The sequence below is a fragment of the Anomaloglossus baeobatrachus genome, chromosome 2, assembly GCF_048569485.1.
Source record: "Anomaloglossus baeobatrachus isolate aAnoBae1 chromosome 2, aAnoBae1.hap1, whole genome shotgun sequence".
Classification (NCBI taxonomy): domain Eukaryota; kingdom Metazoa; phylum Chordata; class Amphibia; order Anura; family Aromobatidae; genus Anomaloglossus; species Anomaloglossus baeobatrachus.
This window is the reverse complement of record NC_134354.1, coordinates 163551158-163578067: the sequence shown is the minus strand read 5'-3', so window position 1 is coordinate 163578067 and position 26910 is coordinate 163551158. Positions and strand designations below refer to the sequence as shown.

Here is a 26910-nt window from a genome sequence, read left to right as displayed (position 1 = left end):
CCGGGTATACACGTGGGGACCAGGAAGGATATTTTTCTACTATTTGACATGTTTAATTATGTCAGATGGGAGAGAAATTGCATGGAGGATGATTTCAGTGGGCGCATGCAATGCATACGCGCACTATTTAACAACCTGGAGGGGGCCAGGAGGACATTGACAGGACCAGAGGACTGGGGGGTTCTGCGAGAGGACATATCTCTCACATCTGACATATCTGATCATATCAGATGGGCAATGTGACTATTGTGTTGTATTACTATGTAAGGGGCACAGTGGTGGCATTACTATGTGGGGCAGTAAGAGGAGAGCTGTTTTTGTGCCACACAGCAGGTGCAGTAATAGGGGCACATACAGCAGCGGCTCAGTATTGAGGTGACAGCAGGATGAGGAGTTTCTGCAGGTGGGAAGTAGATGGGGCGGTGTCCGAAATGTCAGAAGTCAGATGGGTCTGTGTTGTAATTTTGTGGCTCCCCTGGGCTTCAGGCGCCACAGGGTATTACACCATTTTTCAGGGGAAATATCTATCCCAGGTCAGGAGTTAGTTAACATGCCTTTGCCTTCACAAACACACACATACAACAGTAAGGTGCTTACTCACAGGGGGTTGGACTAAGGCAGACAGGGTAGTTAGCCATCACGAAGCATGGGAATTTCCCAGTCGCTAGGACAACCACCGGGGGTGGGCACCACATGGGGTAGAAGTAGGCACAACCATCACACTTACATCAGACCTTTCCTGGGACCAGCTTAGGATAACATCTAGCACTGACAACTGGAGTTAGTGTTTCTCTCTGTTCGTGGGCCCGTGGCTTGGAGCAGGAGGCTCGGCCCGGGTTCCGGATAGCAACTGAGGGACACTTCACTAAAAGACTTTCACGGGCACCGACAGTAAACACCGACTATCTGGGATCGGCTGGAGCCCATCGTGGCAGAAAACGGTACTCTGGGACAGCGCCTGAACTACTTGTAAGTAAAAGACCTGGAACCACAGCCCCTGTCTCTACCTCTCCTTTACCGGTGGGACTACCACCACCCCCGTCCTTACTCAGTAATCCTCCCCGGGGTAATCCCGCTCCGCCTGTGGGGAGCGACACCATCCCGGCTGTGACCCTCACAATCAGCCCCGGAAATCAGCACCCGCAGCGGTGGCCCCCATCCCTGGCCACGTACCACAGGTGGCGTCACAATCTTAAAAGACTTTCCTAACCGTCACTACCACCCCCATCCTCCATTCTGCCTCCCTACCACCCTCCAACCCTCCATTCTGTATGTTTCGGAGCAACGGAACCGAGCCAGGCCACCCCGTGACAACGCAGAGGATCTGCATCCCCGCCCAGGCAACGAGTAGCTTAAGACACCTGCCCGTGAGGCGCTACAATTTCTGCAGATGATTTATGGCTGGAAGAAGTTGTCACGTCGGTCTGGGCCAGATAGAAAACATGGGGAAAGGTGAACGACTCCATTCGAACGAACATCAGCTGTAAGTCACTATCTGTAATTACACTGTAATCTCTTGAATGTGCTTCTGGACTGATATCTGTCATTATATAGTTACCATATAGCAGTAATATCAGTGTCATCTGCTGAGGTTCCACTATACCCACGATTAGGCTGTGCCACCATAGTTAAGGTTACTGGTTAGGGGCCCACTCAGATATTTCACCCCCCTGAGCTGAATCCCTAGCTACGCCTCTCAGCATTCACCCTCCTGGGGGGGTTACACTGAGTGAATTTGTGACGCCCTGGACTATTCGGGTCGTCACAGGGTTCTGCCCAATCTGCCCTTCCTGTGCAGGACTCAAACCCCCATGGTTCTGGGTCTCTATCCTGCAGTGCTGCCTCCACCAGCATCCACAAATCCCAGATACACTTTGCACCACACCTGTCAGGCACACCAGTGGGCTGCTTAAGCAGGAATAGGGCCGCCCACCCAGGGGTCAGACAGGGAGGTGGGAGGTGTCAAGTTAGTCGAGTAGTAACCCTCGAGCTGTGTGGAGCTCAGAGGAAGCTGGGAGTTGTAGCTCTCAGGGGAGAAGCAGACTAGGTAACAGATGGTGGTCTAGACCTTTAGGAGTCGGACCCCCGGTCGCAGGGGATTGAGGCTAGGTGCCTGGAACCCATCGAGGAGGACGGTCAGCAGCCTGGTCCTATCACCGGTCCGGGACCGAAGGTACGTCGGGATACACGGACCCTAGGTCGGGGAGAAGCTTCAGGCGACCCGGCAATTAACCTGCGGAGGACTGGGCCTTTATTTACTGTTCTCACAAAGCTCAGAGATCGGGGGCACTAGAGCAACGTGGGGGATAGGGCTTTCCTAGCAAGCGGCCCACTGAACTCCCAAGCGTGAGCTCCTGAGAGCAGGCTCCTTCACTTAGCCACAGTGGGGAGCGGGGCCCGGAAAGCTCCAAGCTACCGGGCCACAACGGACAATCTAAATTGTGTGCTAGGAGGCAGGTCACGGACCACCAGGCAGTGCTGCAGGGGACGGGACCCGGACGAGCTACCCTCGAGAGGCAACGACGTTCAGAAACTTGGTTTACCCTGTTGTCAGCGTCTGCTTCATTGCTGAGACAGTACCCGACTGACCCCTGCACTGCACCCCGTATTACCATCCAGAGTCCCGGGGCCTGTCCCTACTCGTGGAGGGCAACGTCACCTAGCTGCCCCACTCCATCACCCCGGGTACTCCGAACAGCAGCGGCGGTACTCCAAATTACACCACGGGTGGCGTCACGAACTATACCTCCACTGTAAATACCCCCTTTCCATTTGAGTGTGGCCCCTAGCCCCCGGGTCCGGAGACCCTCACGCCACGAGCAATCACCCCCGGATCCGAGCGGTTCGATCCGCTGCAGGGGCGGCACACCTCGTGCCGGCTGCACCATACCATCTTTGCTCTCTACCTCCCCCCCTCCATCTTATCTATCTGTCGGACCTATGGGTGCCTGTATGTACCAATAATAATGAGGCTCTTGCCTCCTGCCCCCGGGTCCGGAGACCCTCACGCCACGAGCAATCACCCCCGGATCCGAGCGGTTCGATCCGCTGCAGGGGCGGCACACCTCGTGCCGGCTGCACCATGCCATCTTTGCTCTCTACCTCCCCCCCTCCATCTTACCTATCTGTCGGACCTATGGGTGCCTGTATGTACCAATAATAATGAGGCTCTTGCCTCCTGCTGGTCCAGCTCTCTGTTGTTATGCCTGCAGCTGTGATATTATGGGACATTATGTGGTTTATGGTAATTGTGAGGTCAAGAGACTGCAGAGCCCACCAATCAGCTGCAGCAGTCACCACACAGACCTGCTGGGGGCAGCAGAGGAGCCCTTAAAGGGATTATCCACGATGAATGAAGCATTTCTGCCTCCTTCCCAAATCTATAATAGAATGTGTCAGGTATTGCAGTTTAGCTCCATTATCGTGACTAGCGTCTTGCTGTAGTACCACATACAACCTGTGGCCATGTGTGGTGCTGTTTCTAAAAGATAGCGGCCAATCAGACGCATTCCCGACACTTCAGGCCACGCCCCTTTCCACTAAACCACACCCGTTTTCATTGAGGCCACGCCTCCCCGTCAGACAAGTTGACAGATTGTTGAAAACCCGATAAATATGTAGCGAAGTAGCCTGATGACTATGTGCTCCTGTGTGCGGGGCCGCACCACAAGTCCCAGCAGTCTCGCCCTGCGCTTCCAGGTGTCTCACTCATCTGAAGTGCAGACCAGCTGGGCGTGTCTGGGGCGGGATAGTGATGTTATGCCTCGCCTCCGGATAGGTCATTCCATGCCCCGCCCACTACTCATCAGCACCAGGCTGTAGGCGAACACAAACAAAGCGCCGGCGCCAGCCTACTAAGTGGGCGGGGCCCTGCCGTATTGTGACAGGACGTGGGCGTGTCATATGACGGCTAGGCCGGAGTGTGGGGAAGCGCAGGATATAGCGGCACTTGTGGGAGGGGCATACGGTGGGTGCGGGTTGATGAGAGATGCCAAGAAAGGGAGTGGTCAATAATGGGTGTATCTCGAATTGGGCGTGTCTTCCAGAAGACTGACAGATGTGGGCGGGTAATTGTGGCGTGGATACGTTGTGTGGGCGGGTCTTATCAGGATGATACAATACAATGCTAGCCAATGGGAGGCTCAGATATAAGATTGACAGCGCAGACACGGGGATACGTCCTGGTGCTTTTAGACTGGGCGGGGCTAGCGTCAGGCCCCGCCTCCTTTGTCCGCCTTCCCTGCGTGAATAAGCTGCAGTTTGAATCTGCAGGGAAGGGGAGGAGCCAGCAGCAATGTGCTGAAACGGACGCAGAAAGTGGCACAACCTCACTACTACTGCCCGCAATACAAAGAGGAGCCGGCAGACGGGACGGCGCCTACAGGGTGCCAGCGAGGGGCGGCGGAGACACCGGGGACAGCGGAGACACCGGCAGCATGAGCAGTGCCATTGTCTGCTGCGCCGAATAGACGCTGCCACCTGCAGATATCAGTGGCAGTGCCAGGCTCCAGACACAATGACGGCTGACAGGTCCGGGCTGATGACTCAAGGCAGTGCCACCTGCCCGTACCCGCGGCGCTGCCCGTCCTCACAGTGAGAAGTGCCGGGACAGCTCCCTGCCAGGCTCAGGTTACCAGCTGTCACCAGTCCATCAGATGGTGCCGCTCACCTGTGCTGCCCACCTGCCCTGATCGCACACTCCTATATCGCACGACAGATCGCATCCGATGGAGGCAGCTGCAGCCGGATCGGTGAAAGCCAGAAGTGCCAGCAAAGGAAGCAATGATGGGGGAGTCGCCAGCCCCGGCCCCGGCTGCCTGGCACTGACTGTGTGCGGGCACAGCTCCCCTCCCTGCCCGGAGTCCCAGCAGCAGTACAAGTTGGATGACTTTGACACTGTGGCTACTGTGGGTGAGTGGTCAGGACTACAATCTGTTCTGTTGTGGGTCCTGGCACTAGTGGGGACTGTGGCGCTCATACACCAGGCTGAGAACTGGGGTGACCACCTAACCCTGAGGGGGTGGACCAGGTCACTACACACAGAGAAAGAAGTCCTGAGTGGCAATGTGCATGGCACTGCCTGGCATCAGTCTGGATATGGGGCACATGTGGGAAGATTATTGCCTGGCATCAGTCTGGATATGGGGCGCAGGTGGGCAGATTATTGCCTGGCATCAGTCTGGATATGGGGCGCAGGTGGGCAGATTATTGCCTGGCATCAGTCTGGATATGGGGCGCAGGTGGGCAGATTATTGGCTGGCATCAGTCTGGGTATGGGGCGTAGGTGGGCAGATTATTGCCTGGCATCAGTCTGGGTATGGGGCGTAGGTGGGCAGATTATTGGCTGGCATCAGTCTGGGTATGGGGCGTAGGTGGGCAGATTATTGGCTGGCATCAGTCTGGGTATGGGGCGTAGGTGGGCAGATTATTGCCTGGCATCAGTCTGGGTATGGGGCGCAGGTGGGCATATTATTGTCTGGCGTCAGTCTGGGTATGGGGCGCATGTGGGCATATTATTGCCTGGCATCAGTCTGGGTATGGGGCGTAGGTGGGCAGATTATTGTCTGGCATCAGTCTGGGTATGGGGCGCAGGTGGGCGGATTATTGGCTGGCATCAGTCTGGGTATGGGGCGCAGGTGGGCATATTATTGCCTGGCATCAGTCTGGGTATGGGGCGCAGGTGGGCGGATGATTGCCTGGCATCAGTCTGGGTATGGGGCGCAGGTGGGCGGATGATTGCCTGGCATCAGTCTGGGTATGGGGCGCAGGTGGGCGGATGATTGCCTGGCATCAGTCTGGGTATGGGGCGCAGGTGGGCAGATTGTCTGCTGACCAATCAAGTAATAATCTGTGACTTACTTTTGTCTTTCTGGACAATTAGAAATTGATTGGCGCCCTGGCTGCTGGGATTGGTGCTGTTCATGTACAGACTTGTTCAGATGAGTATGGCTCGGTGGGCGCCTGTGACCGTGCTCAGACTCGGTATAGTCAGTGCACATGGCATGATGGTGTGTGCGATGAAAAGCGCAGAGGGTATTTGGTCTGTTTTACTCAGAATAATACATCCAATGTAAAGACAGAGCAAGTCCCATCCAGTATTTGTGGTCATAATTGGCCGATTTTGTGGCCATCTGACCCCGGCCTTAACCTCTACTCTGTCAGTCTTCCGTGATACACAATGGACTGGGCAGTGTATAGTGCTCATATAGGATGACCGTCCACAAATAGTTCAAAAAAGCTCCTTTAAACAGTAGTTACCCGGTGGCCCCCACATCTGTAGGAAGCGCCTGGCCCTCTGGTGGATGCTTGTCCTGCCCTCATACGCCAGGTGGACTAAAGGCCCCGTTACATGCAGCGTCGTATCTAACGATATATCGCCGGGGTCACAGATTCCGTGACGCACATCTGGCATTGTTAGCGACGTTGTTGCGTGTGACACCAACGAGCGGCCGTTAACGATGGAAAATACTCACCTTATCGTCCATCGTTGACGCGTCGTTCATTTTCAAAAAATCGTTGATTGTAGATCACGCAGGTTGTTTGTCGGCCCTGCGGCAGCACACATCACTACGTGTGACACCTCGGGAACGACGAACTACAGCTTACCTGCGGCCGCCAGCAATGAGGAAGGAGGTGGGCAGGATGTTATGGCCGCTCATCTCCGCCCCTCCGCTTCTATTGGGCGGCCGCTTAGTGAAGCCGCTGTGTCGCCGCACAAACCGCCCCTTTAGAATGCAGGTGGTTCACCGGCCACAGCGACGTCTCTAGGCAGGTAAGTCCGTGTGACGGCTCCTAACGATATTGTGCGCCACGGGCAGCGATTTGCCCATGATGCACGACCGACGGGGGCGGGTGCTTTCACCAGCAACATCGCTAGTGATGTCGCTGCGTGTAACACCCCCTTTAGTGTGTACGATTGGTTCAGTTTTGCGGGCTTCTCTCTATGAACTGTGTGTATTGTTGTTTTGCATTTTCCTGGGACTTGTAACATGAGACTTGTCACCTCATCCCTTTCATATGGTGCTCGGTACTCGTGTAGAGCAGTTTGATGCTCAGATAGGCGCAACTCGTGTACCAAGTATAAGGGAGTCAATGGGGAACTCTAACATTATTCTGGAAGATTTCCTGGAAAAAGGCTCGAGTTCCCCATTGACTCCCGTTATACTCGGGTGCTCAAATCGCGCCCAACCGAGTGTCTGCATCTTACGAGTACAGAGCACCCGAGCATGGTAGTGCTCACTCATGACTAGTTATAAGTAGCAAGCACCAGAGCATAGGTGTGTTCGCTCATCACTCGTTACAAATATTGAGCACCCGAGCATGGTAATACCCCATCATCACTAGTTACGAGTACAGAGCACCCGAGCATGGTAGTGCCCGCTCATCACTAGTTACGAGTACCAAGCACCCGAGCATGGTAATGCCCGCTCATCACTGCTTACGAGTACAGAGCACCAGAGCATGGTAGTGCCCGCTCATCACTGCTTACGAGTACCGAGCACCCGAGCATGGTAATGCCCTCTCCTCACTAGTTACGAGTACAGAGCACCTGAGCATGGTAGTGCCCGCTCATCACTAGTTACGAGTACCAAGCACCCGAGCATGGTAGTGCCCGCTCATCACTGCTTACGAGTACTGAGCACCCGAGCATGGTAGTGCCCGCTCATCACTAGTTACGAGTACCAAGCACCCGAGCATGGTAATGCCCGCTCATCACTGCTTACGAGTACAGAGCACCTGAGCATGGTAGTGCCCGCTCATCACTAGTTACGAGTACCAAGCACCCGAGCATGGTAATGCCCGCTCATCACTGCTTACGAGTACTGAGCACCCGAGCATGGTAGTGCCCGCTCATCACTAGTTACGAGTACCAAGCACCCGAGCATGGTAATGCCCGCTCATCACTGCTTACGAGTATTGAGCACCCGAGCATGGTAATACCCCATCATCACTAGTTACGAGTACAGAGCATGGTAGTTCCCGCTGATCACTAGTTACGAGTACAGAGCACCCGAGCATGGTAGTGCCCGCTCATCACTAGTTACGAGTACTGAGCACCCGAGCATGGTAATGCCCTCTCCTCACTAGTTACTAGTACTGAGCATGGTAGTGCTCGCTCATCACTGGTCATGAATCAATTACCCATGCAAGTTTATGGCTCTGTGAAAATCATGGACAGCCCACATTGCCATCCGTGTGTAATCTATGTGCTGTCCATTTTTTTACATTATAGTAGGTATGTGAAGTTTTTATTCAGACATCAGTGTGTCATGATTTGCGTACAGACTGTGAGAAACAGACTGGTCAGTTGTGTCTGGTCTCATAGGCATATACGAGGGAAAAGGCATCCCAGTCCATGAGCGTCCTGAGGTGCTGTGCCCATGTTGCAGATTTTGGTGCAGAAAAAAATAGGCACCAAACAAATAATATGCCGATTTGTTTCTACGTTTTCCCTATTTCAATGCATCAAAAATGCTAGCAAAACATGCGTTTTTTTTTTTCCGCAGTGGTTTTCCTGCCAAGAGATGAGTTTTAGGTGCAGAAAATCTGCAATGTGGGAACGCACCTTTAACACTAGAACTACTGGACTCGTGACACCTATATAGAAATACATGGTGCAAAGTAGTCAAAATGACTACCTCAGTAGTTCTAGTGTTAAGGCCGCTTTACACGCTACGATATCGCTAAAGCGATGTCGTTGGGGTCACGGAATTTGTGACGCACATCCGGCCGCGTTAGCGATGTCGTTGCGTGACACCTATGAGCGATTTTGAATCGTCGCAAAAATGTGCAAAATCGCTCATCGGTGACATGCCCCCCTATTTTCGATTATCGTTGCTGCTGCAGGTACGATGTTGTTCGTCGTTCCTGCGGCAGCATACATCGCTACGTGTGACACTGCAGGAACGAGGAAGCTCACCTTACCTGTGGCCGCCGGCAATGAGGAAGGAAGGAGGTGGGCGGGATGTTATGTCCCGCTCATCTCCACCCCTTCTTTTCATTTGGGCGCCCGCTTAGTGACGCCGCACGAACCGCCCCCTTAGAAAGGAGGTGGTTCGCCGGTCACAGCGACGTTGCTAAGCAGATAAGTAGTGTGATGGGTCCGCGTGATTTTGTGCGCCACGGGCAGCGATTTTGCCCGTGACGCACAAATGATGGGGCCGAGTTCGCATGCCTTTAGGCTATGTGCGCACGCTGAATATTTGGTTGCAGAAATATCTGCATCTCTTGGCAGTAAAAAAAACACACGTTTTTGATGTGTATTTTCCATGCATTTTCTCTGCATTCTGAGGTGGGAAAAATGCTGCAAAAACGGTGAAAGAATTGACAGATTTGTTTCTGCATCAAATCTGCAAAGAAAAAAATCAACATGCACAAAACTTCAGGATTCTCATTGACCTTGCCGGCATCTTTTGTTACAAAACCGCACAAAAAAACCGTGATGGTGCACAGTGTGAACACAGCCTACAGCTGTCCTTATGGGAGGTGAAGTTCAGTTCATAGATGGATGCCCATTCTCATGCCGCTTCAACCTTTCATCAATGAGGATAAGGTGTAAAAACTCCGTTCGTGCCATCGCCATGTGTAATGATCAGGATTATACTGTCATGGGGGCTTGCACTGTAAAGATCCCCCCCAAAATATGCATTTATAAGCAACTTGCAGAGCTGCAGCTGTTGTGACACTACAACTCCCACCATACCTGACAGCTATGTGTGGAGATGCTGAGAGTTGTAGTTTTCCAATTGCTGGTTCCGTCGCCCCTGGCCTACAGTATATAACTGGTCAGTCAGGAGGATATGAAAGTGATCCTGGCCACATTCTTCCCTGTAGGGTGTAGTATTATAGTTGGCTTTGGTATGGCAAAGATATTCAACTCCCATCGTAAGAGCCTTGGCTGTGATTAAAGTATGATGGCTGCTTTTTCTGTGCTGGAAATATCCTCAAACAGTTGTCACTTCCCTTCAGCCACTTCTAGTAGCAGGTCATACAAAGTGATACGGGGTCACGGCCAGGCAAACAGTCACTACAGCTTATTACATTGCTTCTATCTGATCATTTCAGGCCTCCTTTATAAAAGCAACCTATCAAAAATGGCAACCTATCAGATCTTGGCTTTCATTTTTTTAAACCGCTCTGGTAATATGAATCCTGCACTGTGATTTGGTTGCTAAGAACAATTAAAGGCTTTGATACCACCGATAATTGGCGAATGAGCGGGTCCTGATTATTGACTAGTAAAAATGCTGGCAATCACAATGAAAACGCTTGTTTCTCATGGAATTGTTTGTTTATGTGGGCATAAAAGTTAACATTATGAGGCGTTTGATGCCCTATATAACCAGGGGATGTGCTGCAGATAAAATGCCTTGTATGAAGGCACACTCCTTCACTAAGGAGACTCTGGGTGCTCACGGGATGTCGGGTGGGGGTGCCTGACACTTACTGGTTTCTTCAGGCCGGTGTCCGTCACCCCGCTAATGGTCATCGTTGTAGACCGCCGGTAACATGTGAAAACAGAGCTCGCTTAGCTAACCAGAAAGTTCACTTTATTCTTCCCACCATTATGACAGACGTGGCCTTCCCTTTGCTTCCTTTCTCTGTGTGTGGGTACTACCTCTCATCCTTTCCCCATCCGCTATCTTGCATCTCATCCTCAAGCTCACGAGGTCTGTGTCTCCTTCCCAATGACTTAATTTACCTTCGTACAGTTCTGGGCCCTGGCGGCTCTTTAGCTAGATGACTCTCTCTAAGCCCGCCGGGGTGAGCCGTTGGCACTGGACTTCCTGAGCTTACCTCAGGGTTCTCTGTCTGGCCCTAGCATCAAGGCCACATCTTCTCACACTCAAACCCTATTTTAGACTGGCCCCTCTCGAGACCTCCTAACCAATCTCTTTCCCACATCTGTCACTTCCCCTTTAACCCTGTCACTTCCATTCTGCCGCTACCTCAGCCCAACCAGAGCTAGGTGGCACCTTTAGCAACAGTCTCGTTCTACTGTATTTGGAACCTGCACCTAGCTAGCAACACAGCATGTTAACATATGCAATCAGTACTTAATATAACACTCAGCGTACATAACGATACTGCTTTTGTTCTGTCCCCATCGGTTGATGGTCTATGTAATCAGGATGATAACTGTGCACCTAACAACTTGAGTATAGTCCATCATCACTCATACCGGCCTGAGACCGGCTCATGTAGATGGCACAAATACCTTTTTTCCTTTGACAGTTTTGATAGATGTGCCCCCCTGACAGTGATGGTCTTCATTTACCAACACCCTGAAGTTGGTGATTATAAACCACCCCTGAGGCATTTCTTGTTGGCGTGCCATCTCATCATATTAAGAGTTGTATAATGAATACATAGTGCTGCTTGTGTACCATGATGAATGCTTGGGGTTACTTTAGGTGACCATGCACCCAAGGTATAAGATGCAATCGATGAGATCTAGAGGGAATGTAAAATCTATAGCCTACTGAACAACATGGATTTTCCCAACATTACACAGAAATCGGGCACATTGTAATATACCTATTCTTTTTAGTTTCCCTCTGAGGTGTCTTGCTGTGGCTTATTCCTAATATCATTGGGAAATCCAGCGAAAATGATCTCCCGATGTGATGTATTGCTTGGTCTACAAAATGTTGGGGAGGATTGTGATATATGGAATTATTTGGATATAGAGCACACCAAAACTCTTTTGATATTGTTCCTGAAAAGCTGACACAATATTCTAAGTAAAACGTCCATCGATCTATATGGCCCTTTGTTTCACTTTTCTACTAACAGATGTTACGGAGAAGTGCCTAATGGGTTTAAGTGCCTTTGTAGAAATGACATTCATGAAGTCTGATCTTAAATCACCACTTGTCTTCTCCCGATGTCATGAACCTTTTTGACTGTCCTTTTTAAAAACGTGTGAACATTTGTAGAATTGTTTTTCTGGCTTGACAGGATTGTCTTCTGTCACGTTTTGGTATGTCATCAAAAAAAGGTTCTAGTTCTAAGAAATATTATGTCCTGTCTTCTATTCTGTGCTGTCATTTTTTAGACGGACTTGTTGTAGGTCACACACTACTATTATTAAAGGATTGTTCTCTTTCCCACGTTCTCTTGCTGGTGTTACTTCTTTTTCCAGTGAGGAACATCAAGTGACCACTACAGTTGAAGAGACCGGCTTCTCGATCCCTCTGACTTGGATAGTGTGAAACCACTGCACCCACTGGTTGGGTGGCTTCCTCTGCCTTAACTGGTACCAAAGAGACAGGTGGGGGACATGGGCAGCAGCGCCAAAGACAGGCGGTTGCCAGTAAGTTAGTATTTTTTTCATGTACTTTTTTGGACTGCCATGGATCCATTTTTAAAGTTAAAAAAATGCCCTTAATACTCTCAACAATATTACAAGGAGCAAACTTAACATTTAATGTGTGTGAGGGCGTCCCTGTCCTCCCACAACAGAGTGTTACCAAAAACAAGCATTAGGTATATGTCGGATTTCAACTTTGCTGATCCTTTTATTCTCACAGGAGATAAAACACAACCAGATGAGACCGTGGGAAAATAGTGAGGGCGCATTGCAGAGAGAACATGTATATACAATGTATGTATATGTGTGTGTAATTGTATATATTACCTCTGCGCATGCGCCCTCACTATTTTCCCACGGCCTGAACTCTCGTCACCTCTTCACGCATGCGTTCTGATACTGACAATTTGTTCATGCTTTCCTGCTGCTTATAAAGGAACTTTACACACTGTTTACAACAGCGCTGTATGTTTTTTGTCCCCTCCTCACGTCCTATATCATTCACAATGATTTTAATAATGATTCACATAGGAGCATAATTAAATACACAAATTTATGAAAGACCACTGACGAGCCATTCCCCTCATGTCGTTTCTTTTACGATTCCTATATTCTACTATATTACTGATACATATAACCCGTTTCTAGGATCTGAATTCTCCTTCCCATAGAATATGGTGTATGTATTCACTCCTCCTGGAGACACCGTATAGCAAATATAGCACTGCGGGCTTACCCCTTAGGCAGTCCATCATCTCATCACTTATAAACTTTGAGTCCGAGACTAACCTTCCACCGCTTCTCCTTCATATATATGAAGATCTCATATATATATTTTTAACCCTTGTAACTTCACTTCTTCCTTTTTAAGAAAACCTTTTTCCTTCATTTTTTTTTTGCACTATCACAACCATACCGAGGTGTATCAATCACAATGTAATCACAACCAGAGGTATTTTTGTGTTTTTTTTTTTTTTTTTTTTGTTTTTCCTTTAACCCTTAATGTAACAGATGATTGTCCCGCCATGATTTGATTCATGGAGGGCGGTCTACTGATGTGGCGTTGGTTGTACCGGTGTGTGTGTGTGTGTGTGTGTGTGTGTGTGTATATATATATATATATATATATATATATATATAATATTCTCCGTTGCAGCGGAGGACTTATGATTCCTTGAATGTCCTGAGGAAGAAGATGGATGTATCTCTGAATTACGTAGACTTATGCTTACAATAAAGGAATTTTTATTAACATTGGATCCTGTGGTATAGCGCGGCTTGAAACCCGATTTCTTCTTTTATATATTACACGTGCTGCTCGGGGCTGGAGCTGACCACCAACAGTATAAAACTTTCCAGGGGGTGTGACTTTCACAACCTGAATAGGTGAGTCAATTTTCTATTATTTCCACAAACCCCCCCCCCCCCACTGGGTAAGACCCGATTGCGCTTTTGCTCCAGTGTTCCCATTTGTATTTGGAAAAGCAGAGAATCCATGTGTATAGGGGGGGGGTCAACAGAAAAAGCTGGTGTCCAAATAAATGTTCGGCTTTGTAAAGCGTATGGCATATTCTCCAATGATTCTTCAATCTGATGTGCCCAGATTGGCACCATTCCTTGTCGGAGGCATAAACTGTCCTGTTTGGCTTCTGATGGATCCCATTCGTATATTTTCGTATATTGATTGTGAGCGTTATAAATATGTGTCTTGATAATATATTATTTAGTTGATATAAATTCACAGTTTCCCAATACAATTTGTTTTTTATCAAAAATCATTAAAATTACACGTTACCGTGCAAAAGCAAAACACACTAAAACATACATAGACAACAGTGCAATCCTCAGTTTATAATATACAAACCGTTCAGCCTATCAGTTTATAGACCATATGATGTAACCTATATAAAGCTTTGTGTCTTGGGGTTTATATAGGTTCAGGAGTATGGCATAGAAGGGCATAAACGTGTGATATATGAAAGAAATAAATGTCAGTGCTCCAATAAAGAGCAGAAAGCATCTTGAAGTGTTTTATGTGACGGTGTCTTATTATATCCACTCGATAAAACGTTAGTCCTCGCAGTATTGTACTCTACAGCGCTAGTCCTCTGTAATTGAATGGAATGGCACGTCTATCACTATTACTGGACTTGTACTGACTGACTCCGAATCTGAATGTCCGGCAGGTATTGTTACATCTCTTCCAAATGTGAAATTGTATATATGACACAGAAATAATAATGTATTCTGCTCTTTAAAGGGGTTGACTACTTTATTTTTACAAATGCATTGAGGACGTGATTTTTGTGGCACTCACGAATATATACGTATTAAAGGGTCTTCTATTCTTGTTAGTACAGTGGCCTTTCTCACAAACGGCACAGCTCTCCTGTTTTCAACATGGCTGCTGGTCGAGGAACATGTGACCAGACCTGTCAATCATCATGTAAATTAAAAAAAAAACCTTTTCCACATGTAGTGATTTTCAGTTGGGTGAGGCATATGGTCGGGACGGCGGGCTTTCCAAGAACCGTGCATTTACGCTAAGACGTTATATGTTAGTAGATGCCACAAAATCTCACTCCCCTCCCCCCCCCCCACCCCAACACATTTACCACAATAAAGATAGTGGACATCTCCTTTAAAGAGGTGGTTCACTAGTTAGTATTCATATGCACGTCGATATTATGTTGAGAAACAAGGTTTCTCTCAAATACCTTGTCTTGCCAATAGTGCCTGTGAGCAGCGCTATTGCAGTCCGTTCATCCCCTTCGCGTGACCCCCTCCCCCTCTCCCCACCAGGCTCTGTGACCTGTAATGTCACGTCATCTCCCAGTTGACCTGACAACATCACATGAGGCTGGCCCCAGGCTTCCTGGGTGACTGGACTGTGACTGGACTGTAGGTGGAGTTTCACTGCTCGTCACAGCCCTGGTTCTGCCTGCTCCCTCCTTCACTGCAGAGCACCACAAGCAAGAGCGACGCTGGGCTGTGATGGGTGGCAAGGGCGACGCTGGGCTGTGATGGGTGGCAAGGGCGACGCTGGGCTGTGATGGGTGGCAAGGGCGACGCTGGGCTGTGATGGGTGGCAAGGGCGACGCTGGGCTGTGATGGGTGGCAAGGGCGATGCTGGGCTGTGATGGGTGGCAAGGGCGACGCTGGGCTGTGATGGGTGGCAAGGGCGACGCTGTAATGAGCGGTGAAACTCTGCCCACAGTCCAGTCACTCAGGGAGACTGGGGCTGGCCGTGGTGATGTGAGGTAAACAGGAAGTTGAAGTGACATCACTGGGCATCAAAGGTCATGGATCCCGGGGGTCACGTGAAGGGGATGAGCTGAACACAATGGCGCCGCTCACAGGCACTATTGGCAACACAAGGTATTTTGAGTGAAACCTTGTTTCTCAACATAACGATGTGCCTATGAAAACTAACTAGTGATCCACCTCTTTAACTGGTCATTTGTTTTTGGGATTATCTCCCCCTACGTTGTGCTGATAGTCAGTGATTGATCATTCTCGGTTGGTTTCCACTTGTGGTTTTTCACTAGTGTCACCATACTTTTTGTTATTTCATAGAAAAATGTAGCCTTTTACTCTTCTATACACAATGAAGTGAAGCCATTTAACAAACAAACCTTTCTATTTTTTTTTTTTTTACACTGAGTCATTAGCTGCTGTGTACTGCTGTGTGTATGGTAGCACGTCATTGACTTCTGTGGAGGAGTACTCCTGACCTAGATCTCCAATGGAAACCAAAAGGCAAAATTTGAACAATTCTTTAAGCGTATAGTAGTTTCTACCATTTGTAGCTGGGACAGCAATAGACGTCTATATACAAAGGCAGAAGGTGACTGGGATTACAGAAACAGCCCCATAGCATTATCCCTCCTCCAGTTGGCACCTTACACAGGGGCGTATCTAGGGGGGGGGGGCTGGCGGGTCATTTGCCCCGGGCGCAACTGTGAGAGGGGCGCTGTCGGGCGCCTGCTGCAGCCCTATGAAAGTCTCCATGTGGGCTGCGGTTGCCAGTCTGCAGTGGGAGCCGCTATTCTTTGAGCGCGGTGGTCACACTGACAGCCGCACTCATAGAAAGTGCAGCGCACGGCTTACAGTTAGGCTTGTAACGTTCTTCTAGAATTCTCCGTACCTAGACTCGTCCATCAGATGCCAGAACGATGCGTGGGGTTCATCACTGCACAGAATACATTTCCACTGCTCTATAGTCCAGTTGTTTTGTGCTGTGTATCATTCTATCCCATGTTGGTATTGTGCTTGGTGATGTAAGGTCGTGCAGATGCTCGTCCATGAAAACTCATGCGTCACATAATTGTTATGCAGATTTGAATGTCAGTAGTTTTGTTACTCTGCAGTAATTGTGTTGTGACTTTTATGCACTCTACTCCTCAGCGCTTGGTGTTCCCAATGTATCTTTACGTGGTGTCATCTTCGTGGCCCAATTGCTTTGGTTCCTAAACGCTTCCACTTTTTAACAATATCACTCAGTTGATCATGGTATATTTAAAGGTGTTGTCCACTACTAGGACAACCTCTTCTTCTAATTTCACTCGTTTCCCCTAGTTAAAATAAGACCCTGTATTCACCTCCCGTTCTGGTATTGTTCCAGCACTGTCTGTAATCGTGGTTCGGGGCTCATGTGACATTGTGACATCCTGCGAGCCCCGTGTCCAGTCACTCTCGCCTTCTCTCTCCATACCTTTTGAAGCAAATGAGCAATCAACAGGAAGTGAGTGGCAATCACAATGTCACTTCCTGTTGATTAACGCATGATCCAAAAGTGGGGAGAGAGAAGCTGGACGTGTTTGGACGCAGCGCTCGCGTGACCTCACATTATCACATGATTCCTGAACAGCGATTACTTGCAGGGCTGGAACGGTGACAGAACAGGAGGTGAGTACAGGGACTGTAACTGAGGGAAACAAGTGGAATAAGAAGAGGTTTTCCTACTAATGGCAAGCCCTCTAAGAGGGAAAACCGACTTGCTGCAGTGGCGACCTCAGCACAGTACTACACTGGTTCTCAGTGATCTCTTCAATCTGTCACAGATGTCTGTCTATGTAGTGTATTTGTATTTATTTAATAAGCTTTTATTGGATTTCGTTCATTTGCCTATTTAAATACAATCAAATTTATTTTTATTTATTTTTTTAAACCTTGCACGGTAGTTTCTGTAGGTTTTTCTGTTGTGTGTTTACCAAGAATAAAACAAGTGATCGTCCATTGGCTTTCATGCTGATAACCAGACATTTAATGAATTTATGTCAGTCAAAGATTTAGCAAGCGGTCGGTAAGCCTACAGCGGGAAACCACATGCCACAGATTACTGTTTTAAAGGGACTCTATAGCCATGGGAAAATAATGTGTAGCCTAAATTCTCGATTGTCCGATTTATAATATCCTTTAGGCTATGTTCACACTAGAAAAATGATTTTTCTTAAGAAATTTCTTAAGAAATTTCTTAAGAGTGCACCTGTGTTAAAAAACGCACCAAAAACGCACCTGCGTTTTCGGTGCGTTTTCGGTGCGTTTTTGGTGCGTTTTCGGTCCGTTTTTGGTGCGTTTTTACCGCTGGTTGCTCCCTGCATTATTGTGCCAATTATCTATGGCAAAAAACGCAGTTAGCTGCAGAAAAGAAGTGACATGCTCATTCTTTTTCTTAAGAAAATCTACTGAAAGAATTTTCTTAAGAAAAAAACGCAGTGTGTGCACAGCTATTTTTTTTTGCCATAGGTTTTGCTGGGGAATGTCTGCAGAAAGGTTACAAGAATTTCTCAAGAAATTTCTGCAGCAAAAACGGACCCAAAACGCAGGTAAAAAACGCTGTGTGTGAACATAGCCTTATAGTTAAGTACTTTATTTCAGAGGACATGATGTTGATGTTGTTGTTGTTGTTGTTGTTGTTGTTGTTTTTATTTAATAATATATATTACACTGTATATACACTGTACAGTCATGGCCAAAAGTTTTGAGAATGACACCAAAATTATATTTTCACATGATCTGTTGCCCTCTGGTTTTTAATTGTGTTTGTCTGATGTTTACATCACATCCAGAAATATAATTGCAATCATATTATGAGTACCAAAAGGATATATTAACAGTTAGAATGAGTTAATGCAGCAAGTCAATATTTGCAGTGTTGACCCTTCTTCTTCAGGACCTCTGCAATTCTCCCTGGCATGCTCGCAATCAACTTCTGGACCAAATCCTGACTGATAGCTGTCCATTATTGAATAAGCAATGCTTGCATTTTGCCAGAATTTGTTGGTTTTTGTTTGTCCACCTGTCTCTTGATGATTGCCCACAAGTTCTCAATGGGATTAAGATCTGGGGAGTTTCCAGGCCATGGACCCAAAATCTGTTTTGTTCCATGAGCCATTTAGTGATCACCTTTGCTTTATGGCAAGGTGCTCCATCATGCTGGAAAAGGCATTGTTGGGCGCCAAACTGCTCTTGGACAGTTGGGAGAAGTTGCTCTTGGAGGACATTCTGGTACCATTCTTTATTCATGGCTGTGTTTTTAGGCAAGACTGTGAGTGAGCCAATTCCCTTGGCTGAGCAGCAACCCCACACATGAATCGTTTCAGGATGCTTAACAGTTGGCATGAGACAAGACTGGTGGTAGCGCTCACCTCTTCTTCTCCTAATAAGCTGTTTTCCAGATGTCCCAAACAATCGAAAAGGGGATTCATCTGAGAAAATGACTTTACCCCAGTCCTCAGCAGTCCACTCCCTGTACCTTTTGCAGAATATCAGTTGGTCCCTGATGTTTTTTCTGGAGAGAAGTGGCTTCTTTGCTGCCCTCCTTGAAACCAGGCCTTGCTCAAGCAGTCTCCGCCTCACAGTGCATGCAGAAGCACTCACACCAGCCTGCTGCCATTGCTCAGCTAGCTCGGCACTGCTGGTAGTCCGATCCCGCAGCTGAAACAGTTTTAAGATACGGTCCTGGCGTTTGCTGGTCCTTCTTGGGCGCCCTGGAGCCTTTTTGGCAACAATGGAAGCTTTCTCCTTGAAGTTCTTGATGATGCGATAGATTGTTGACTGAGGTGCAATCTTTGTAGCTTTGATACTCTTCCCTGTTAGTCCATTTTTGTGCAGAGCAATGATGGCTGCACGTGTTTCTCTAGAGATAACCATGGTTAACTGAAGAGAAACAATGATACCAAGCACCAGCCTCCTTTTAAAGTGTCCAGTGGTGTCATTCTTACTTAATCATGACCGATTGATCGCCAGCCCTGTCCTCATCAACACCCACACCTGTGTTAATGGAACAATCACTAAAACAATGTTAGCTGCTCCTTTTTAAGGCAGGAATGCAATGCTGTTGAAATGTGTTTTGGGGGTTAAAGTTCATTTTCTTAGCCAATATTGACTTTGAAAGTAATTGCTGTTAAGCTGATCACTCTTTATGACATTCTGGAGTATATGCAAATTGCCATTAGAAAAACTTAAGCAGTAGACTTTGTAAAAAATTAATATTTGTAGCATTCTCAAAACTTTTGGCCATGACTGTATATGTATATATTTTTCTTTTATTTTTCTGAAGTAGAATGAAAGAAAAAAAAATTATATAATATATATATATATATATATATATATATATATATATATATATATATATATATAATATATAATTTTTTCTTTTTTAAATAAGTCCGCCATTTGGGACCAGATATACGGATCTTTTTATTTGGTGATGGTTTTTATGATCTTTTCCAGTGGGGTGGTCTGAGGGCTTGTCTTTTGGTTTCTTCATTATTATACTGTTGACAGTGCCTCTTTGGTAAAAGCCATAAATCCAGCATTAATTATAATGCCTCATATTTCTTGGACCGTATGGTGGATTTAAAGAAAAACGGCAAATTGATAGGAGCAATGGGAATAATAGTGCAAGAATAGTCCACTTTTGACCTGGTGACAGGTCGGCATTTGGACTGCTAGAAAATCTAGAAATATAAAGAAGCCTTGTCTACTGTTTTTCGGGGGAAGTGACAATGTCTCACAAGCACTCTCATAATATATATATATATATATATATATATATATATATATATATATATATATATATATATATATATATATATATATATATATATATATATATATATATATATATATATATATATATATATATATATATATATATAAATATTTATATTTATATTATGTTTAATAGATATCGTTATATGAGAAGTACTAAGTGAGACCGGTTGGATAAAAACTTTAAAATCTGCTGGAAGAAAAATCGCTTTGATAAAAAATTAAAAATGTATGACCCAAAAATTAAAACGTCTGAGGGGATATCCTATCGTTACAATAGAGTATTAGAAGCAGTTTCCCTCTCGGCACCCCAAGGATAAGATGTATGAAGTACCGTAGGTCCTATTAAAATCCAACACAGCCGCTACAGTCCGGTGTGCGCCAATGTAGATTATTAGAGAGGCGCTCAGGCTTCCCTCTATCTCTGATCAGCAGGGTTGGCAATTGTTGGATCCCCACCAATTTTATATTTATGGCTTATCCTAAGAAACTGTTGTCAATTTTTATGAAATTAATCGCTCCTTCGGGGCCAAAATACCTGTGTGTTAAGGAGAAAATAGCGGGAAGCTTAGGATATAGTTGGTAAATAATCCTGTGATTCCATCTAGCTGATGAGTTTGAGCTTTTTTAAGCTAACGGCACAGTCCAACAGCCCTCAGTGACCAGAAAAGTGCCAACATTTTCACATTACACTAATTATCTTTGCTGTGTGTATCACGAAGCAATATGCTTAAATATCTCTTGCCCTAAAAACTTGGCCTGCGAATGACTCATGAGGACTGGATTTGGAGAACAGACATGTAACACATCATCTAGTATTTAAACAGCAGATGCTGATCCTTATCTTTGTGTGCCATGTACCAGAACGTGGAACCTTGCGCAGCGCTGGATATTATCCGTCAGAAATCGGTGCCCATCCAATACTACCCACTGTTAATATACCAGTAGCTACAATGTGGAGTATATTCTCTTAAAAATGATCATAATTCTATGATGCTAGTAGTAGTCTTGCATTTAAAGTTGTAATTCTACAAAGGATCAAATGATTAAATTGTAAGCCAAAGTCTTCTACAGTATAGAAACCATGGATGAGCTCTTGGTGGTCTTTCTCAACTCCAGCCCTCATGCCTCCCCCCTCCCCCCAGTAGGTCTCTCTATCCTATAGAGAAAACCTGTGGCACTTTCCAATGCCTTGATGATAATTACATCACCTGAGCAATACTGTGTAAAACACAACCTGTTTAGGGCCATGAGAACTGCACTTGAGAAACACTTGTAGAACATGGGACCGATATCTCCACTTGGTATTAAAGAGAACTTGTCACCGGATGCTTATAATGCTCACCTAACGGTCGGTGCAGAGCAGACTGGTCGGATGGGCGTCTCCGTTCTCTGGGTCCGCACCTCCTCTTTCGGCCATCTTTGTCCTCCTTCTGAAGCTAGTGTGGATGATGCGTTCTAAGTATTCTACACTAGCCGGCACTGAGGTCCCGCGCAGACGTCCTACAATATTTTGATCTGCCCCACTCAGGGCAGATCAAAGTGCGCCTGTGCAGGACCCCAATGTCGGCTAGTGTAGATGACTTAGAACGCGTCATCCACACTAGCTTCAGAATAAGGACAAAGATAGCCGAAAGAGGAGACGCGGACCCAGAGAACGGAGACGCCCATCCGACCAGTCTGCTATGCACAGACCGTTAGGTGAGTGTTATAAACATCTGGTGACAGGTTCCCTTTAATACTTGCGGCCACTTGACCGCTGTTCCCGACTCTGACATTGGAGAATCCTCACAGTGCACAGTGTGTGAGATCTGCAGTCACTTACAGTGACTCATAGAGTGACTGTGGACTTGTGGATTTAAGGCCCTGTCACACACAGAGATAAATCTGCGGCAGATCTGTGGTTGTGGTGAAATTGTGGCCAATCAGTGCCAAGTTTGTGGTTGTGTACAAATGGAACAATATGTCCATGATTTCACTGCAACCACAGATCTGCCAAAGATTTATCTGTGTGTGTGACGGGGCCTTTAGACAGAACAACCCCTTTTAAGTGAATACTTCTCTGCAGCAGGGCGGAGTAAAATTGCACCTGTAAATGTGTTTTCAATGAGACAGTTCTGCTGAGTATGACTATAACTGTCTGCCATTACATGTCTCACATTAACGTCGTTTTTCATATAAAATAAGCTCTGGAGACAAGTTTTCATGTAGATTAGTATCCGGCTCATAGATCTTAACAGCTCGCTTAAGGGCACTTTACACGCTGTGATCTCGCTAGCGAGCGTACCCGCCCCCGTCGGTTGTGCGACATGGGCAAATCGCTGCCCATGGCGCACAACATCACTTACACCCGTCACACGGACTTACCTTCCCTGCGACGTCGCTCTGGCCAGCAAACCGCCTCCTTTCTAAGGGGGCGGTTCGTGCGGTGTCACAGCGACGTCACGCGGCAGCCGTCCAATAGAAGCGGAGGGGAGGAGATGGGCGAGCGGAAGATCCCGCCCACCTCCTTCCTTCCTCATTGCCGGTGGACGCAGGTAAGGAGTTGTTCGTCGTTCCTGCGGTGTCGCACATAGCGATGTGTGGTGCCGCAGGAACGACGAACAACATCATACCTGCAGCAGCAACGATGTTATGAAAAGGAGCGACGTGTCAACAATCAACGATTTGTCGTTTTTGCGATCGTTGATCGTCACTCCTTGGTGTCGCATGCTGCGATGTCGCTAACGGCGCCGGATGTGCGTCACCAATGACGTGACCCCGGCGATATATCGTTAGCGATGTTGCAGCGTGTAAAGCACCCTTTACATATTAAGTATAACATGGATTAAGGCCACTTTACACACAGAGATAAATCTGCGGCAGATCTGTGGTTGCAGTGAAATTGTGGACAATCAGTGCCAGGTTTGTGGCTGTGTACAAATGGAACAATATGTCCATGATTTCACTGCAACCACAGATCTGCCAAAGATTTATCTCTGTGTGTGACGGGGCCTTTACTCTAGAATAAGACACATGATACCTTGATATCTGCAATCCTATTTTTTCAGGCTTAGGAGGGGTTTACCCTAGTGACAGATTCCCTTTAATAAGGATGTTTAAAAAAATAAGTTGTTTCAGTCTGAAAGAGATTATGCCAGGGATGTAACTTATGTAATAAAACAACATTCCGACTATCAGATTCATTACATTTGATTATCCTGGTAGACTATATAAAGTATTCCAATTGTGAGGTTTTATGTGCAGATACAGTTGAAACATACACTATCTATAAAGACACATCTGCATGTTTTTCTCACTATCTTACATGAAATCACAAGCCTTTCCTGTTTTAGGTCAATTAGGAACCAAAATTATTTATATTTGCCAAATGCCAGAATAATGAGAGAATGTTTTTAAGGCATTTTTATTACTTTCTGCAAAGTCAATATATTTCATTAGTTTTTGGTACCATGGCCCTTAAACTGTATGACTTGCGTGAAATGATATCCTTTCACAAGCTTCTCACAATAGTTGGTAGGAATTTGAGCCCATTCCTCCTGACAGAACTGGTGTCCCTGAGCCATGTTTGTAGGTCGCCTTGCTCACACTGACCTTTTCAGCTTTGCCCATAAATTTTCAATAGGATTGAGATCCGGGATTTGTGATGGCCACTCCAAAACTTTCACTTTGTTATCCTTAAGCCACTTTGTAACCAGTTTGGTAGTATACTTCAAGTCATTGTCCATTTGGAAGACCCATATCCGCCCAAGCCTTAAGTTCCTGGCTGATATCTTGAGATGTTGCTTCAGCATATTATCCCCTATGCACTGTGTGCAGAATTATTAGGCAAGTTGTATTTTAGAGGATTTTTTTTTTATTATTGATCAACAACTGTGTTCTTAATCAACCCAAAAAACTCATAAATATCAAAGCTTAATATTTTTGGAAGTTAGAGTGTGTTTTTTACATTTGGTTATCTTAGGAGGATATCTGTTTGTGCAGGTAACTATTGCTGTGCAGAATTATTAGGCAACTTGATAAAAACCAAACATGTTCCCATCTCACTTGTTTATTTTCACCAGGTAAACCAATATAACTGCACAAAATTTAGAAATAAACATTTCTGACATGCAAAAACAAAACCCAGAAAAACCACAAAAAACTACATCAAAAAAACACCAAAAAGGAGCCAAGACAAATGATATGTGCACACACAGAATGTGGTGAGCCTTCCTCATAAAGATGGCTGCAGCCGAGGTGCAAGATGCTGATGTCACAGCCACTCAACCTCCACACTAGAGGGGAGGGGCGGCTGCTTAGCATAAGACATGCACACTAATAAGGCTTGCACTGGGAGCCCATCATATAATAAGTGAAATGCACAGTGTCTGAACTGTGACCTATAAATGACGCCAGAAACCCAGGTCAGGCGGGCAAAACAGCACTATATAGGTGCATCTCGCACGGATACACGAGACGCACAGTGTCTGAATAATGGCCTATAAATGACGCACAACACCAGGTCCAGGCGGGTCAGTTAGCACTATGAGTACATAACACATGACAGGCTCACCATTTAACCACCTGAATTCAAAAGGTCCACACACATCCTGCAAAAATGGATAAAATGTGCCATACCTCAAATAGTGAGATATTAGTTTATATTTTGGCCCAAAATATGTAAGCTCGCAATCCGTTCGTCAAGGATTCTCACACTTGCGAGTCCCTACACTGAATTAGTTAGAAAAACCACAAAAAACTACATCAAAAAAACACCAAAAAGGAGCCAAGACAAATGATATGTGCACACACAGAATGTGGTGAGCCTTCCTCATAAAGATGGCTGCAGCCGAGGTGCAAGATGCTGATGTCACAGCCACTCAACCTCCACATTAGGGGGGAGGGGCGGCTGCTTAGCATAAGACATGCACACTAATAAGTCTTGCACTGGGAGCCCATCATATAATAAGTGAAATGCACAGTGTCTGAACTGTGACCTATAAATGACGCCAGAAACTAACTAATTCAGTGTAGGGACTCGCAAGTGTGAGAATCCTTGACGAACGGATTGCGCGCTTACATATTTTGGGCCAAAATATAAACTAATATCTCACTATTTGAGGTATGGCACATTTTATCCATTTTTGCAGGATGTGTGTGGACCTTTTGAATTCAGGTGGTTAAATGGTGAGCCTGTCATGTGTTATGTACTCATAGTGCTAACTGACCCGCCTGGACCTGGTGTTGTGCGTCATTTATAGGCCATTATTCAGACACTGTGCGTCTCGTGTATCCGTGCGAGATGCACTTATATAGTGCTGTTTTGCCCGCCTGACCTGGGTTTCTGGCGTCATTTATAGGTCACAGTTCAGACACTGTGCATTTCACTCATTATATGATGGGCTCCCAGTGCAAGCCTTATTAGTGTGCATGTCTTATGCTAAGCAGCCGCCCCTCCCCCCTAATGTGGAGGTTGAGTGGCTGTGACATCAGCATCTTGCACCTCGGCTGCAGCCATCTTTATGAGGAAGGCTCACCACATTCTGTGTGTGCACATATCATTTGTCTTGGCTCCTTTTTGGTAAAAACAAAACCCAAAAATATTAGTGACCAATATAGCCACCTTTCTTTATGATGACACTCAACAGCCTACCATCCATAGATTCTGTCAGTTGCTTGATCTGTTTACGATTAACATTGCATGCAGCAGTCACCACAGCCTCCCAGACACTGTTCCGAGAGGTGTACTGTTTTCCCTCCCTGTAGATCTTACATTTTATGAGGGACCACAGGTTCTCTATGGGGCTCAGATCAGGTGAACAAGGGGGCCATGTCCATTTTTTTTTTTTTTTTTTTTTTTTTATCTTTTACACCTTTACTGGCCAGCCACGCTGTGGACTGTTGGATGCATGTGATGGAGCATTGTCCTGCATGAAAATCATGTTTTTCTTGAACGATACTGACTTCTTGTTGTACCACTGCTTGAAGAAGTTGTCTTCCAGAAACTGGCAGTAGGTCTGGGAGATAAGCTTCACTCCATCCTCAACCCGAAAAGGTCCCACAAGTTCATCTTTGATACCAGCCCATACCAGTACGCCACCTCCACCTTGCTGGCATCTGAGTCAGAGTGGAGCTCTCTGCCCTTTACTGATCAGCCTCTGGCCCATCCATCTGGCCCATCAAGAGTCACTCTCATTTCATCAGTCCATAAAACCTTTGAATAATCAGTCTTGAGATACTTCTTGGCCCAGTCTTGATGTTTTATTTTGTTTCTTGTTCATGGCCTTACCTTGGCCATGTCCCTGAGTATGGCACACCTTGTGCTTTTTGATACTCCAGTTACGTTGCAGCTCTAAAATATAACCAAACTGGTGGCATATAGCATCTTGGCAGCTTCATGCTTGATTTTCCTCAATTCATGGGCAGTTGTTTTGCCCAACACGCTTCTTGCGACCCTGTTGGCTATTTGCCACGAAACGCTTGATTGTTCGGTGATCACGCTTCATAAGTTTGGCAATTTCAAGATTGCTGCATTCCTCTTCAAGACATCTCACAAT

At 46.5% G+C, this 26910-nt stretch overlaps 1 protein-coding gene across 1 annotated transcript in view; it reads left to right on the top strand.

The window, feature by feature from the left end:
• Positions 1–4251: 4251 nt before the first annotated feature.
• The window catches only part of PRKX (protein kinase cAMP-dependent X-linked catalytic subunit), a 192772-nt gene continuing 170113 nt past the window's right edge, over positions 4252–26910 (top strand). The window contains exon 1 of the mRNA XM_075335475.1: positions 4252–4911. Within this exon, the coding sequence (XP_075191590.1) occupies positions 4728–4911 (184 nt within the window). The 5' untranslated portion in view covers positions 4252–4727. The remainder of the gene's footprint in view (positions 4912–26910) is intronic.